The 15,711-nt window shown below is 56.1% G+C and overlaps 1 protein-coding gene and 1 long non-coding RNA gene across 5 annotated transcripts; one reads left to right on the forward strand and one right to left on the reverse strand.

Annotated features, from left to right (window-relative positions):
• The first annotated feature begins 116 nt into the window (after window positions 1-116).
• On the forward strand, window positions 117-10,347 carry LOC119866128. 2 transcript variants are annotated; one of them, XR_005379068.1, is made up of 3 exons: window positions 117-252; window positions 3,091-3,193; window positions 5,409-10,347. It is a non-coding gene; the product is annotated as an uncharacterized LOC119866128 (long non-coding RNA). The 2 variants fall into 2 exon arrangements; XR_005379067.1 differs by having other exon boundaries at window positions 131-256.
• Window positions 4,122-14,467, reverse strand: PUS1 (pseudouridine synthase 1). 3 transcript variants are annotated; one of them, XM_038574700.1, is made up of 6 exons: window positions 14,375-14,467; window positions 13,798-14,041; window positions 11,918-12,055; window positions 9,242-9,344; window positions 5,801-6,492; window positions 4,122-4,419 (listed from the first exon to the last, which is right to left on the reverse strand). In XM_038574700.1, the coding sequence occupies exons 2-6, from the start codon at window positions 14,029-14,031 to the stop codon at window positions 4,390-4,392; spliced, it is 1,197 nt and encodes a 398-aa protein (XP_038430628.1). In that variant the 5' UTR covers window positions 14,032-14,041; window positions 14,375-14,467; the 3' UTR covers window positions 4,122-4,389. The 3 variants fall into 3 exon arrangements, with proteins under 3 accessions (XP_038430628.1, XP_038430629.1, XP_038430627.1); XM_038574701.1 differs by having other exon boundaries at window positions 14,381-14,449; XM_038574699.1 differs by lacking the exon at window positions 14,375-14,467 and adding an exon at window positions 14,131-14,234.
• Between the last annotated feature and the right edge of the window lie 1,244 nt (window positions 14,468-15,711).

Consider the following 15,711-nt stretch of genomic DNA (forward strand, 5'->3'; position numbering starts at 1 on the left):
AGGGGCGGGACTCGGAACAGGGCGCCCCGCCGAGTCGTCGGCGCGGCCGGCGTCGGGCTGAAGAGCGCTGGCCCCTCGGGGAACGCGGCGCAGAGAGAAGGCGGCCCCGCATGGGCGCGCACGACGGCACGGCGGGCACCGCCCGACACACCGGCTCTCAGAGGCCCCGTGTGGCCACCTGTGCTCCCCGCGGCGGCCCCGCGCGACCGCGCCCGGGCGCCCCGGGACCCGGGGGCTCTGAAGCGGCGAAATGTGGGTGAGCCCCCGAGTGCGCACGCGCTCCACGACCCAGGGAACGGGGCGGGGGAACAAGGTGGGGAGCAGGCGGGCCAGGGGCGTCCTACGCCGAGGGCCGCGGCAGGCTGGCGGGGTGTGCGCAGGTGCGACCCTGGGGCGCCTGGCGAAGGCCGCGGGAGCTCCCACACACGGCGCGCCGCGGTTCCGCTGCCCGCCTCCCGCCCTCTGCAGCCACACACACTCCTGGCGCTGCCCTTGGAGTCACGAAACAGAAACCACCCCACTGGCCGCCAGCTGATGAACCGGGAAAGGGGGCGACTGTGTGCGAGGGGGCGGTCCTCAGCCAGTTAAGGGTGGCCGACCTGTCGGCACCTGCCAGGACACAGATGAACCCTGCAAATGCGGTGGTCCTGGGAAAACCAGGCAAAGAAGGCCACGTATTGTTGGCTTGCGTTCATATGAGATGTGCAGAACAGGCAGATCCATAGAGGTGGAAGATAGGTTAGCGATTGCCGGGGGAGTGGGATTCCTTTAGGGATTGATGAAAATGTGAAATTAGGTAGTGCCGGCCAACTTTGTGGATGTACTAAAACCACTGAATTGTGCACTTTGAAAGGATACGTTCATGCTATAGGAGTTATAGCTCATTAAAAAATTCACTTAAATAAAAAATGAAGGTCAGGGGATCCCTGGATGGCGCAGTGGTTTGGCGCCTGCCTTTGGCCCGGGGCGCGATCCTGGAGACCCGGGATCGAATCCCACGTCGGGCTCCCGGTGCATGGAGCCTGCTTCTCCCTCTGCCTGTGTCTCTGCCTCTCTCTCTCTCTGTGTGTGACTATCATTAAAAAAAAAAAAAAAAAAAAAAAAAATTAAAAAATGAAGGTCAGGGACACCTGACTGGATAAGTCGGTGGAGCGTGACTCTCGATCTCAATGTCTGAGCCCCACATTGGGTATGGAGATTACTTTAAAAAAATTTTAAATCTTAAAAAATTGAAAGAAGGCTAACAGGATAAGCATCTTGGCAAAGTGCAGGTGCAAATGCCTTTGGATGTTAAACTGAAATTTAAAAAAATAATAATAATAATAATAAACCCTGGCTGTAAAAAGGAGGCAGGAGTGGGCAGCTGCACTTAGCAGCTGTTCCAGCACCGTGTTCCCAAGAACATTCTCCCTCCTACAGAACTGCCTAGGTGGCCTGGCTCCTTCAACCTCATGCTACCCACCTCCTTGGTGAAGCTGGAAAGTTAAAAGCATTACGTGCCAGCATCCCAGCTGCGTTATGCCCCTTCTGTTTGCTGCATTTGTGCAAGACTAGAGGTGCATGGGAGGTGGCCACCTCCTTCCTACTGCTCCTGGCTCACTTCCTGCCTGAAAGCAGGGCTGACAATTCTCTCTCCTGCAAGGGAGGCCCAATGCTGGATGGCCATCAACTTTGAGCTTCTTGGCATGAGCCCCTCCCCCTGCACCACAGCTCTAGGCAGCATGTCAGCAGCTCTGGGTGGGGGAGCTCTGGGTCCTCCCATCCCCCCAGCTCCAGAGGCAGCATGAGGAATTGATGTCTCAGTGGGCCAGTTCTGTATTGTTCTAGGAGTCACTCCAGGCATCTGGTCCAGTCCAAAACCAGGTCCTTGAGCCCCCCACCCCCAACAATCTGTAAACTCCAAATTTCCTGAAGAAAATGTCCGACTATACACAGAACCAGTGACAGCTCTCTCAGGAACCTATGTGGTCTCAATATACACAGATGAGAGCAACTCACACCATTTCCTCATTTCCCAGGTGGCTGGCTCAGGTGCACATCTTACATGCTGGCCAGTGTGGGGACCTGGCAGGCAGCTGAGCTCCTCCCTTGTCCAGGGGCCAGGGCAGGGAAAGGAGGTGCGGGGTCTTGCCCTCCTGTGACCTTGGGATAACACTGCTTTCTGGCCTCTGGCCCCCTGACTATGCAGATCCTCGCCCTAACTTTCTATGGCCTTCCACACTCAGGGAAGGATCATACAATGGAGGACTTTTGGGGCTGGCCCCAAAGTCAGGCTTGCTCCCCTGAGGTTCTGGAGGGAGTGAGAGGCAGGGCTCCGTGGAGGGCAAGAGCTGTCAAAATCAAGTGGCCACTAGAAACCCATCAAACTGCTGATTCTGCGTCCAGGGCTACTCACACATGTGAACAAGGATGTATAAGGATGGTCTGGACAAATGCCTGGCAGCAGGCTGGACAGTGCAGACCATCTACACAATGAGCCACCAGCAAGAACAATGAAGACTTTTGTGGCTGCAAAGCCATGCTATGTTGAGATAGGCAAGAGACCAGTGTGTTGTAAGCCACTGTGAAGGGGGGACCAGATGGGGTTCAATATACACAAAGGGCTCACTGGGAGAAGCCACAAACCTCTAGAGGCCCTAGGAATGCTCAGGTATATTCATTACTTTAACATGCCACACACCCAGGGATTCTCCAAGGTGACTTAAACAGGTTATCCATTCATTACTTTAACAGCCACAACTGGGAGTTATCTACTCTAGAGGCTTGATTGGTCTTCAGACCAAGACCTTGCAGCCTTTCATGGGAGAACCCACAGTCCCAGCAGTTATTCAACTAATTTCTGCCCTCAGAAATGACTTAATAAAGAGCCCTGACTATCATGGGCACATCAGCCTAACACCAACCTCTGTATCTTCTCCCAACACACCCTTCCCCAGTGGCCCCAGCTCATCAGTTCAAGCATAAGGCCCAAGTGACCCTTAAATCCTCCCTCCTGTACTCACCTCCAACCACCTGGCATCAGGAAGTTCAAGTGCTTTTCTGGCTGCATACACATACTTCACTCACCCTCTGCTCATGGGCCTCCCCCAGGTCACCACCAGCATCCAGTCTTCATGATTATACTCATGCCACCCCATCTGTCCACCTGGAAGAAGCCCTCGAAGATACCTGCCCAGCCCTAGTGCATACACAGGTATGCCCATACACACTCTACATGCCACATGCATGCACATAGCACATGCATACAGGCAGGTACACCAGCACACAATCACATGTGCATATGCATGGGTACTTATGGCATCGTCTGCATGCACACATCACGTGTACTAGCACACCTGTGCAGGTACACCAGCATGCCCACAATCACATGCATACACATGGGTATATATGCCATACATCTTCCGCATGCATGCATCAGGTGTGTACTCGCACACCTGTGCAGGTACACCAGCATACACAAAATCACACATGCGTATGCATGGGTACATATGCCATCGTCTGCATGCACACATCATCATGTGTACTCACACACCTGTGCAGGTACACCAGCACCTGCACAATCACACCACTTCTCTACCTGAAACTATCCATGCCTTCCACAGACTTGCCCACTGCCTGCCCATCACCTGACCCCCCTTCCTTCCTAACAGGTCACTTTTATTCTGTGGTGCATCATGTACCACTTGTTCTCCCAAGTGCATCTCCCAGCATCCCTTGCAGCTAGACAGGACCGTGTGACATGCCCTTGACCCAAGAGGGAAAAAGCTACTGATGGGTCTTCTGTTTGGAGAGCTCACAGAGGGGCACATTCTGTCCCCTCTTCTGTCCCGCTCCTCACACCTGGACGTGGGCAGGGGTGGGGTGGATGAGACGGTGAAGGCCAAGCGCGGAAAGGGCCAAATGGACAGAGGAGCCCTGCTCGGGGTCAGGGATCACCCTGTCTGGGCTGTCTGGCTTCTGCACAGCCACCACCGAGCCCCATCTGGAGGGCCTACCAGGAGCGCCCATCTACCCTGGCCTCTACCCACCAGCGCTATGTTGTTTCTAACAGCACACAGCACTTCCTCCCTCTCTGTAGGCAAACAACACAGGAAAGACTAAGTGAAACGTACAAACCAGAGTGATTTAAACAAAGTTTGTCTTATTTAATAAGAAAATTGCTTCTTTAAAAAAATAGTGTCTTTACACTCTGAGGTGTATACAGTTAATGACAGCTAAGAACACACTCGCAACAGGTCCTCCTGTGATGAAACCCAACATGATGCAGGTCTCACGACCCTGAGGTGGCAGTGCCGCAGTGTGGCTCTCCTATGGTGGCAAGGACGGCCCGCCGTGGCGGCTCCTTGCACCTGTGGGCTACCCCAAGGCACTCTTAAGGCAGCCTCCACCTCAGTCACTGTCTTCTGGAGGGCTGGGCACCTGCAGAACAAGAGCAGAGTTGTCGGGGTGCTGTCTGTGGGGAAGCTCAGCATCAGGGCCTGCCCCCAGCCTGCCCTATCATTGGGGACAAGTGGAAGCCCTGGGTCTCAGCCCGACTCCTGGTCTCTAAGCTTACAGTTCAAGAACCCAGTCTGCTCAGGGAGAGGCAGGGCTGGGGCCAAGGGGGTCTTCATCAGGCTCCACGGGATCCCCACAGGATACAGTGCCCCCAGGGCAGAGAAAGCAGGGCTACTCCAAACTGCACAATCGCAGGCCCTCCCTTATCTACAGACAGCAGGCAGTGGAAGCCTGGCCCAGCAGGAGTCAAGCAGGGGGCAAGTCTGGCCCCCTGCTCCAATGTGTACACATGCTCCATCTGGCCTCACACTGTTTGGGAGAACTGGTCACCATCAACACAGAAAGAGTGGAAGATTTAACATGTGATTCTAGAATGCCTGTTTCTCTTGGAAAAACTTAAGCTCTCCCAACGTGGTACTCCCCACAACGTGCCAGCCTGGTGGCAGTGAGACAGACCAGGAGCACTTCTGCTTGCCATGTCCAATCCCCATCACTTGATACCCCTGCCACTTGTCATCTCACCTGCACACCTGCTTTTCCACACCTTGCCTACCTTACCTGCATGCTTAAGTTTACAAGCCCAGGTGTGGAGGAAGAACAGTGCCTTTCTGAGTGTGCAGACGACGAGAAGCACTCTCCCAGCACTCCAGGTAAGCATCATCCTTGGAGAGTGGCTGGGCCCCCCAAAGCACACAGCTCAGGGACATCTCCCGCCCCAGGGAAAGAACTCAAGCCATAGATGATGCTTAGCTCCAGGGCCCCAGATGCCCTCCTCCTAAAACACAACCCACAGGGATGAGCCGCTCTAGAGCCGTGACCCTAGCAGGGTCAAGTACATTGACCCCAGGACGAAGGGCCAGACAACAGCCCACCCGAAGCAGGTGGTAAGCATCTTGTGTGCCTCTCTCTAGGAACCCCAAGTCTCAGAACAAGTATGACAACAGTGATGTGCTGAGGACCCAGCCATGCCAGCCCCAGAAGCACTTGACCTGACCCCTCCATCCCACAAACAGAAAGGCAGACCACAGAGCACAGCCTCTGTCCAAGGTCACTAAACAGTGGGGAACAAACACAAGCAGCATTTTGGGGTCACCGGCCACCCAGTCCAGTGCCCTAGCCCTGCTTATCCGCTGCTGTGTGACCCTGAGGACCTGACACACCACTCTGTGCCTGAGCTTGCTTATCTGCATAACAGACACAACACCAGTGCACAGCAGGTTAGAAGCTTGGCCGAGCTCCCAAGAGGGAGGGCCTGTAGCAGCCCCCGAACCCTGGCCTCCAGCCCCATAGCCACAGCCCCCACCTTGGTGCCTGCGCCCACTGCCATGTGGGCAGTGGCATTGAAGTCATGCACGGGCAGGGTGCTCAGCCACTGGGCCATGGACCTTTCGTGGCGCTCAGTGCTGATGATGGTGGGGTAGATGTGCTGCTCCTTGAATGCTGTGACCCCCGCCTCCTCCCGTGTCCAGTCCAGTGGCTCGTGCAGCCCATCGTTGCCGAAGCGCTGGTTATACTTCTCAAAGTGCACGCGCTCCAGGACCAGGCCAAGCCCTGGCGCCTTGGGCACATCCACCTTCGCATCCCCCCAGCTGCGCTCCAGCACACTCTCGGGGGCATAGCCCTTGACAATGGCCACTAGCAGGCCAACCATCTTCCTGATCTGGTGCGTCATGAAGCTCTGTCCCTTGACCTTGATTACCGCGAACTCCATGCCCTCCCGTACAAAAGGCTCCTCGCAGAACATATCCAGGATGTACCGCCGAGCGCTGGCCTCCTGGGGCCCCTTCTGCGAAGTAAAGTTGTGGAAGTTGTGTGTGCCCTTATAGCAAGCGAGGAGCCCATTCACGCGCTGCAGTGTCTCGGCACTCAGCCGATAGCTCTCATCCTGCACATCGTGGTCCTTGTGGGCGAAGGCAAATGTGGGCAGCATGTAGAAGTAGGTCCTGGCATCACATTTGTTCTTGGAGTTGAAGCCGCCTGTGACCCTCTTCAGTCCTTGAGGGGAGAGGAGGCAAGTGAGGACAACACTTCCCTGCCAATGAGCAAATGAGCACCTGGACAGACAGCTTCTAGGCACTGAACCCACGCGTACCTGATGCTCAACTGCAGTTATGCAAACTGACTCAATGGAAACACCAGGGGTGTTAAAACCCTAGGGTTTGCTGAGGTGCAGGCAGGTGCATGCTTGCCCTCTGCCACTGTCCACAGAATACATTGCAGACCTGAAACCATGCCCTACAAGTTGTTCTATGGGAGGCTACAGGCAGCAGCACATCTAACAGCAAAAAAACAAAACAAAACAAAAAAAACTAGAGCCAACTGAGAAAGAGAAAAACGTTCAAACGCGTTCTAGACCATTGGCAGGATGAAGCAGAAGGCAGTCCCCGAAACACAGGAAGGCAGGTCTGCGGGATGTGAGGCCCCACACTCGGAGAGCTGACAGACCCAGCAGACACACAACACACAAACTCTTCAAGGAAAGGATGAAGACAGAATGAAGTGCGTGCTGTGCGAAGGTCTCCAGTTGTGAGCAGCACAGAATTGTACATGTGCAGACAGAGAATTTCCCTGAGGACAAAGTACTGGGGAGGACCAGGCAGCCCCCTGCCCTCCTCTGCCTGAACAGTGCTTGGGCCTTCAGGGTCAGTCTGGGCCCACACCTCACAAGTAGCCAGGCGCCTCCAGCCAGCCTGGCCCTGGGGCTCCTGCCCTCCTTGCTCTCGCTCTACTGTCCTATTTGATTTGAAGGTAATTTTAAGTTTTCTTTTTTGCCTGGCATTAAAAATTCACTTTCGGGGATGCCTGGGTGGCTCAGTGGTTGGGTGCCTGCCTCTGGCTCAGGTCGTGATCCCAGGATCTGGAATCGAGTCCTGCATTGGGCTCCCTATGAGGAGCCCTCTGCCTATGTCTCTGCTTCTCTCTCTCTCTCAATCTGTCTCTCACGAATAAATAAATCTTAAAAAAAAAAAATTCACTTTGTCCACACGGAGCATCACCAGGGCGCATTGTGCAGGCAGTTGTCTGCCGGGATCAGGGTCCAGGCTGCCCAACAGCCAGGCCCCAGGGCCACACTGAGGGAAACTGCCTGCCCCGCACGTCACACTGCAGTGGGAGCGCCGACTATTGTAACTGTACAGGATTCGGAGCTGTTTCAGCAAAACTGGGGCTGATCTAGGGACTACACTAAAGAGCTTCCCGTGCAAACGCTGGTTCTACGTGAGGGGAGTCTCGGGAGGGGACCCTCCCCAGAGGCAGAGAAGGACCACAGCAAAGCAAACAAAAACCACGCTACATTGAAACACAGACATTCAGTAGTAGGCAAAGTAATCAATAAGCGTTACCACCTTCGTAGAAAGAACCCCCTTACTTGCACCAAACACCTGAGGCAGCTTTGTCCATGATGGCACGGAAGCCTAGCACCCCTGGTAGGCACACGGAGAAACAATGTGTGGCACGGCCGCATGACAGGGCCCATGCACACCCGGCTCTGTGAAAGAAGCCAGACGTACAATCTGATTTCTGTTCACATAAAACGCTTCGGGCTCAAACTAATCCGCAGCAGAATGCAGTGGCAGCCAGTGAGGAGGGGTAGTAGGTAGAGGGGTTCGCAGCCCTACCCTGGATGGTTCCACAGGTGTGTGCACGCATCTAAACCCTACGCTTAAATACAGCCTGCAGTATATATCAATTAAATTTCCATTTAAAGTTTTCTCAAGTGGCTGCCTGAAAAAACCACACTGCATGGGTTAGTAGCACAAGTGGCCATATGATACATGCCCATCAGCACCAGGGCCAAGGGGACTAATGCAGGGGTGCTGCTGTCGTCTTCAGACACTTTGAGAAGTGGGGTGAGTGGTTATTAGAGAAGAACGTTGTTTTTTTCTAGATTGATTTTTTTTTTATTTATTTAGGATAGTCACAGAGAGAGAGAGAGGCAGAGCCATAGGCAGAGGGAAAAGCAGGCTCCATGCACGGGAGCCCAACGTGGGACTCGATCCCGGGTCTCCAGGATCGCGCCCTGGGCCAAAGGCAGGCGCTAAACCGCTGCGCCACCCAGGGATCCCGAGAAGGACGTTCTAACAGAGACAGCCACCGTGGCTGCCTAACAGCCCGTGCGTGAAGAGGCAGATGGGCGTGGAGCCAAGACAAGGTCAGGTGGCCACATGGCCTGGCCCACTACAGAGGATCTACCAATTCCTGCTTTAACCCTCAAAGCAAACACAAAAACCACAGTGAGGTACAGCTAACAAGGCAACCAAGGTGATAATTAGATGGAATTAGGAAAAACATTCATTAATCCAAAAGAAAACGGAAAAAGGAGAACACAGAACAGAAAAGACAAAAAGAAACCAATGGTGAGCTCTACACCAACCAACCAAGCCAAAAGCACAGAAACACTAATGGCCCGGACACGCCACTCAAAAGCAGAAAATCAACTGGACAGGACTGTCTCAACAAAGACCTAAAACTCCCATTTAACAGGCTGCTTTTAAGAGGTTAATTATCACCCCAATTTTAACTTTACCAAACCTGGATGTTCATGTTCAGTGTTTAGCTGAAACAAGGTGCTGCCACAAAGGGAGGTCCCAAGTGTCTATCCAGCTCATCCCTTTGGGTACTAACCACCACTTCTACCAACCACTAGGCAATCGCCCCAGTGTCCTAATTCTGCACCAGAGCAGTCTGAGGTTTCACGTTCCTGCAGGCCCAGCCACCATGCAGCACTCGGCCTTGCAACGCTTACCCAGTATCCGAATGTGAGGTGGAAGGTGGCTGTTGATCTTTTCTAAAATGTCATCAATCAGCCACACCTTCAAGGACACGACCTGGCCGGCCGCAGACACACCCTGCAAAGGAAGCAGAAGGGTCAGGCACACCCCTCCATGAGGTGGTTTCCTTAAGGACCATGCCAACGCTGCATCATTTCCTGCACAAGTTCTGAGTTTAGGAGCCCATCTGAGGGGCTGGCGATACATGAGGACGGCGCTCCGCACACCAAGGGGCCAGGCAGAGCACAATTGCTAAGGATCACTGGTGGCTGCAGAGCACAATGGAACACAGCACGCCAGGCAGGTGGGAAATAAAGGCCCCCTCATACGTGCTCCACACCACATAGGGAAAAAGAGCACGCAATTTTAGTCAGGAAACCACCGGCCAAGCAAGGAAGAGCGGTTGTCCAGCCTCAACCATGGCTTTGCTGTCCCCACTCCAGGTGCCCATGGTCACCCGTGCTGCTGACACTCCAGCACAAGCCCATGCCATCTGCACCCCCCATCTGATCACATGGGCACATCTCATCTCCTCCCCTCGTTGAGGGGGCAGTGGATACAGCCCAGAAAGCCTTTGAGAGATCCCCCACTCACACAACTTCCAGGCCAGCACATGGCTGTAATGTCCTGGTTTGCCCCAAGCTACTGCTGCTGTCTCTCCCTGGGCCGCGTTTATGAGCACCATATCATGGGTGTTCAGCACCACTGACAGTGCAGGCATCCACCAGGGATCTGGAATGTGTCCCCCACAAACCAGGGGGCGACCACTGTGCCATCTAAGTCTCTCCCTCCTCCTTGCTCTCTAAAAAACAATTGGAGAGATTGAGGAAAAGAACAAAAAATGAACAATGAAGATGCTACCCAGACTAAGTCCACTGCCCCCAGGTCCACATTCTCTCATACAGAGCATCTGGCCACACACAGCCACAGAGGGCATCAGACAGCCACTCCATGAGTGGGAAATACACAATGGATTTCAAACATTTAGATAAAAAACAAAAAACAAAAACAAAAACAAAAAAACGAACGAAAAAGGGCACCTGCCTGGCTTGGTCAGTGAAATGTGCAACTCTTGATGTGAGTTGTGAATTTGAGCCCCAAGCTGGGTGTAGAGGTTACTTTAAAAAACAAAATCTTGGGGTGCCTGGGTGGCTCAGCAATTGAGTGTCTGCCCTGAGCTCAGGTCATGATCCAGGGTTCTGGGATCGAGTCCCACATTGGGCTCCCTGCTCAGCAGGGAGTCTGCTTCTCCCTCTCTCCCTCTGCTCCTCTCTCTCAAATAAATAAAATCTTTTTTTTTAATCTTAAAAAAAAAAAAAAGGAATGAAAATAGATGGCACTGCTATGTTTCAGTATCCCTCATATGTGTAAATGAGAACATTCTGTATGTGCTGGTGGAGCGGGAGAGACCGCTAAGGGACCTGGGAAGATGAAAGTGTCCTCGACCTGCTGCAGGGACAGTGCCACAACTCTGCAAACACATCAGAATCCACTGAATAACACAAGTGGGCAACCTGGAAGGGATGAATCATATTTCAACAAAGCTACTTTTTAAGGAGTCTGAAATAAACAACAACAACAAAAAAATGCTATCATTTATTCATCCAAAGGGCTGAACACATGACTGCTGGGATGTTAGTATCAGAAGTTTCCTGTGTCTTCCTTCAGGGTCCCCAAACTGTAGGAGGAAAACATGTTGGAATGGAACAATCTCTGACAACAGTGGAAATTAAGCATCATGCTCTGAAACACTTTCTCCATTAGCTCAGGCAAATAGCTGCTTTTCTCCTGCCCTGGGAACAACCAGAGAGCTGTAATTAGAACGATTAAAGAGGAAAGGAAGACCTTAAGGAAGCACAGGACCCTAGCCTGCACCACAAGAAACCTTACTGTATCACCTGGCACACAAAGCCCGGGATTGGGTACCTCTGGAACCGGGTGTTATTCAGCTGCTCAGGATCCTAACCTGCCCATGACCGTGTCAGAATCCCAGGGACATCAGACAGGCACAGAGGCATCTCAGGGCTGGGGCAGAAGACATGCTGTGAGCTGTGCCCCACCCGCCTGCCCAGCATCCCTCCATCTTCCTTTGGGGAGCTCCTGCCCATGCTGGTCCCATACCCAGGAGCACAACTCGGCAAGACTGCCCGGCATAGCTGCCACACCTGCCACAACGGAGCCCAGGACAGGTGTGTGAGGCAGTGAGCCAGCGTAGTGGGACTCAGTCTTGGGACTGAGCAGACAGCATCGGCCACAGCCGCTGAGGCTGCCCAGTCTATGAGTCGTGGCCCCTGTGGTGGTGACATGCTGTGAGCGTGGAGCACACAGCGCACTGCTGTGACACGTGCACACATGCAAACAATGGGAACTGTGCTTTGCTGGCTGTATTTACATTGATTATGTGGTGAAAAAAGACTATCTTGGATAAACTAAGTTAAATAAAACCAACGACTAACCCCAAAGCTACCTGCTTCCTTTCCCCTCTTGGAAAACGGGACATCCCATCCTATGCATCCTGGCATGCCTGAGCTGCGTGGGCCCAAGGCGGTGGACATCGTGTCCAGACGCTGCCGAGTGCTGCGGAGGACACACAGACTGGCAGCTTCAGGTGCTGCTAGAACCTGCAGGGGGTACACAGAGGTGGCACCTACCTTATCTGTGCGGGCGCACCGCTGGAAGGACATCTTCCTCATGTCTTCACCATGGTTTTCAGGAATACAACCAGACTGGACCAGGGCGGACACTAAGTCATCTTCAATGGTCTTGAATTGTGAGGATCCAACATTCCTCTGAAGAAAAGAGTAGAAAACCAATTTTTTTCACTCAGTCACTGCCCACAAATGCTCCCCGTAGGGCACCTGAGTGCTGTGCCCACATCTGCGGCCCCAGGGACACAATGTGGCTCTTCCCCGACCCTATGGCAACTAGGGTAGTTACCTGAGGGTATCCCATCTCTAGAAACTCCCCACCCTGGGCAGCCAGGTGAGAAGCTGACAGAGGGTATCACCCAAGACACGAATCCCTCCCACCCAGTCAGATCTGAAAGCAGCGCCCCTCCTGCCACAGAGCCGTTCTGTGGTCAGCAGCTGTTGGCTGCAGAGGGACCCCCCCCCTTAGCAGCACAGTGGGCAGGAAACCCACTCCAGGATGCTAGGGCTAGACCCGGCATCCCTGGCTTCTCACAAATCCTTCAGCTCGCGTGACCAGCCTGTACAACTACTTGGGACTGATGCACAGCAGGGAAGGACACCCACCACTTCTAGAACCTCCTAATAACACTACCGCTTCTCAGCGTGCCCTAACCATAACCCAGGGCCTCCAGGTCACCTTCACGTGACCACCTGATGCTTCTCAAAGAAAACATTCCCCACACCAGGGACATGAGGGGGCCCCCCGAACACTTTGTTCGCTGAGACTCAACAGAGTGGGAAGTTCTTCCTGAGGTCTGACAGTCTCCCTGCACGCATTGAGTCATAAATGCTCCTCAGACAGCAACACACATGGACAGAGCTGGGGCAGTGGGGAAGGTGGCCGAGGGGCAGTCTCTCCATCTGTCCTTCCGTCAACTCTGGGAGCCACTGTCAACTCTCCACCCCTTATTTCCCTAAAAGGGAAACTGGGGCAAACAGAAGCCGTTGAGACACAGCAAAGTTCTGAAGACGTGCCTAAGGCAAAAATGCGCCTCATCAAAATCCCTCTCAGAAAAGCAGCTGACTGCCCACCCAGAGCAGCTGGGGTGGTCCGTGCATTCCCAAGGCTACATCCCCTGGCCCTGTGGGCACAGGGGACCCAACATCACAAAATCAATTTTCTGGGTGCGACCTGAAGTATACTTCCTACTCCCATGACTCATAGTGAAAATTATTACACCCTGGGAGACCAGGCACAGATGTATTAAACTTGCTGCAGTTGGACGCTCCAGGCATGGCACCGAACTTCCTACTGACTCAAGCTTCAACAAGATCAGAGAACAGACAACCAAGGTTTCGGAGCTGATGACGGGGACAAGAGCCTTCATGTACCTGTGGGGCACCTGCGCCCTGTCAGGAAGGGGTGAAACTGGAGGACGGCACAGAGAATTCTGCTCACACACAGCCTGAGCCTCCAGCTTCTGATAAACACCCACAGCGGGCCCCTCCCAGCCCCTCGGCCTCAGGAGAGACAGGAGCCCAGGAGTCTCAGTCCCCTGCCCATAGCCACAGGACAGTTGTGAAAGCCCCAGTGGCACTTCCTGGGACCAGAGCAATGCTCAGGGCTGCTGGGACTCCAGCCTAAACCCTGCCCCAAGGGATGCACCATCACGCTGAAAACCAGGTGAAGAGTGACGCCCTGTTTCCGGGACGGCCTAGCTGGACAGATGTTACCCAGAGGCCCCGGCCTGAAGCCCCACAGTGGTCCCCAGGGAAGGGAGCCCAGAAGTCAGCGCCCCCTTCTCCCTCGCCGCGACCCCAGGAGAGCCCCAGGAGTCGTCCCCCCAAAAAGCGGGCCCTAGGCGAGTCCTGGGCTCCGGCACCCCGCCGCCGGGCCTCACCTGCATGCCGTGGTAGCCCTTCCCGGAATAGGCCATGAGCAGCACGATCTTCCGCTTGGGCGGCTTCCTGTGCGGCTCCCCGTCCGGCTCCCCGTCCGGGCCGCTCCGGCGCTTCTTGGCCTGCTGCTCGGGGTCCTCCCAGGCCCGGGCCCCGCCCCGCCAGCCGCTGCGGGCCTTCCGGTCCTGCTCCAGCGCGGCGCTCACCAGGGCGGCGGCCCGCACGTCCCCGGCCATGGGGGCAGAGCTGCGAGGACACGGGCGGTGAGCGCCGCGGGCGGGGGCGGGGGGGCGCGGGGCTGGACGGCGGGGGCCCGGCCGACGCGCCGCGGTTACCAGAGCAGGTGCCGTCCCGGGCGCGGGCTCCACGATCCGCAGACTCTCCGCAGGGCCCCGGCCGCCGCCCGCAGACTGGGGGCCGCCATGCGCCGCGGGGCGCGGGTGCAGGGGGAGGGCACGCCCGGCCCCCTCCCCGAGGCCCTCCCCGCGGCCCCTGCCCGCCCGGCTCCCCTGCCCCACCCGCCTGCCCGGCTTCCCCTCGGCGGCTGCTGTCGCCGGGGCCACGGGGACGAGCTCTCACCCGCACCCACTCACGGCGCCGCGGACGGAGCGGGGACCACGTGGGCGAAGGCGGAAGTGGAACGCGCGCCAGACGGCGGCCGCGCGCGGACAGAAGCCGCAGCCGCAGCCGCGGGGGGCGGGGCGCGGGGCGGGGCGCGGGGCGCGGGGCGGGGCTCGGCCGCGGGGGGCGGGGCGGGGGGCGGGGCGGGGCTCGGCGCCGGGTAGCGAGCCCGAGGAACAGGTGCTCGGCGGAGCGCGCGCCGCGGGTCCCAGTTCCCGAGGCCTACCCGGGGCTGGCCGGGGACCCCTGGCCTGGGGGCGCGCACACCAGCGCCTCCGCAGACAAGGCGTCCTCTGGATCCGTGGTGCCCAGGAGCTTGCTCTCGAGACACACTTGGCGACGCGCGGTCCTCGGGAAAGCCTTGCGCGGGCCGGGGGCGGACGCCGCGGGCTGGGGGCGACCCGAGGCGCTCTCGCGGGGTCTCCAGGGAGCGTCCCCCCGGGAGCGGCCCAGGAGCTCGGTTCCCGTGGCGGGAGGGGGGAGGCACCCAGTGACCACATCAAGCGCTGGGATAAATAGGGCACCACAAAGCCGTGAAGGCCACGAAGCACTGTGCACCCCTGACGAGGGAGCCTGGGAGGCCTCGCCCGCAGTGAAAGAAGCCAGACGGAAGCGCGCGCAGTGCCCACAGTCAGAGGGGAGAGCTGGCTGAGGAAGGTCTCCCCCAGATCACAGCACACCCAGGCTCCTCTGAGCTCAAGTGTGACGATAGATGGAGAAGGAGCTCATGCAGGTGGGACAGGACGACCCCCTCAGGATAGCCCTGCCCTCCCCAGGTCAGAGAGCCCTCCACGTGCCCAGGGGACAAAAGAGCATGGTCGTGGTGATCTGGGAAGTGGAGGGGGCTCAGCAGCTTTAGGAAGTCCTGGGCCTTGGGACACCTGGATGGCTCAGCGGTTGATCATCCGCCTTTGGCTCAAGGTGTGATCCTGGGGTCCGGGGATCAAGTCCCACATTGGGTTTCTCCCTCTGCTTCTCCCTCTGCCTGAGTCTCTCTGCCTCTGTGTCTCTCATGAATAAATAAAATATTTAAAAAAGAAAACTGTCTTGGGCTAAGGTTGCAAAGAGCACCCGACCTTGGCACAGGGCACCCCCTCCCTCTTTCCTTAGACTCCTGCTGTGGAGAATGAGCCCTCCCCACCCTAGCACTAGCTCTGAGGTCATGGCTCACCTTGGCACAGGGAGCTGGACATGGGGCCCCAGGCTAAGGGCATCTGCAGGAGTCCAGGACCAAGACAACTGGGATAGCTCCAGGTGGGCAGAAGACTAACCCAACCACGGAGCCGGGGAGGCTT

Source organism: Canis lupus, chromosome 26, assembly GCF_011100685.1.
Source record: "Canis lupus familiaris isolate Mischka breed German Shepherd chromosome 26, alternate assembly UU_Cfam_GSD_1.0, whole genome shotgun sequence".
NCBI lineage: Eukaryota > Metazoa > Chordata > Mammalia > Carnivora > Canidae > Canis > Canis lupus.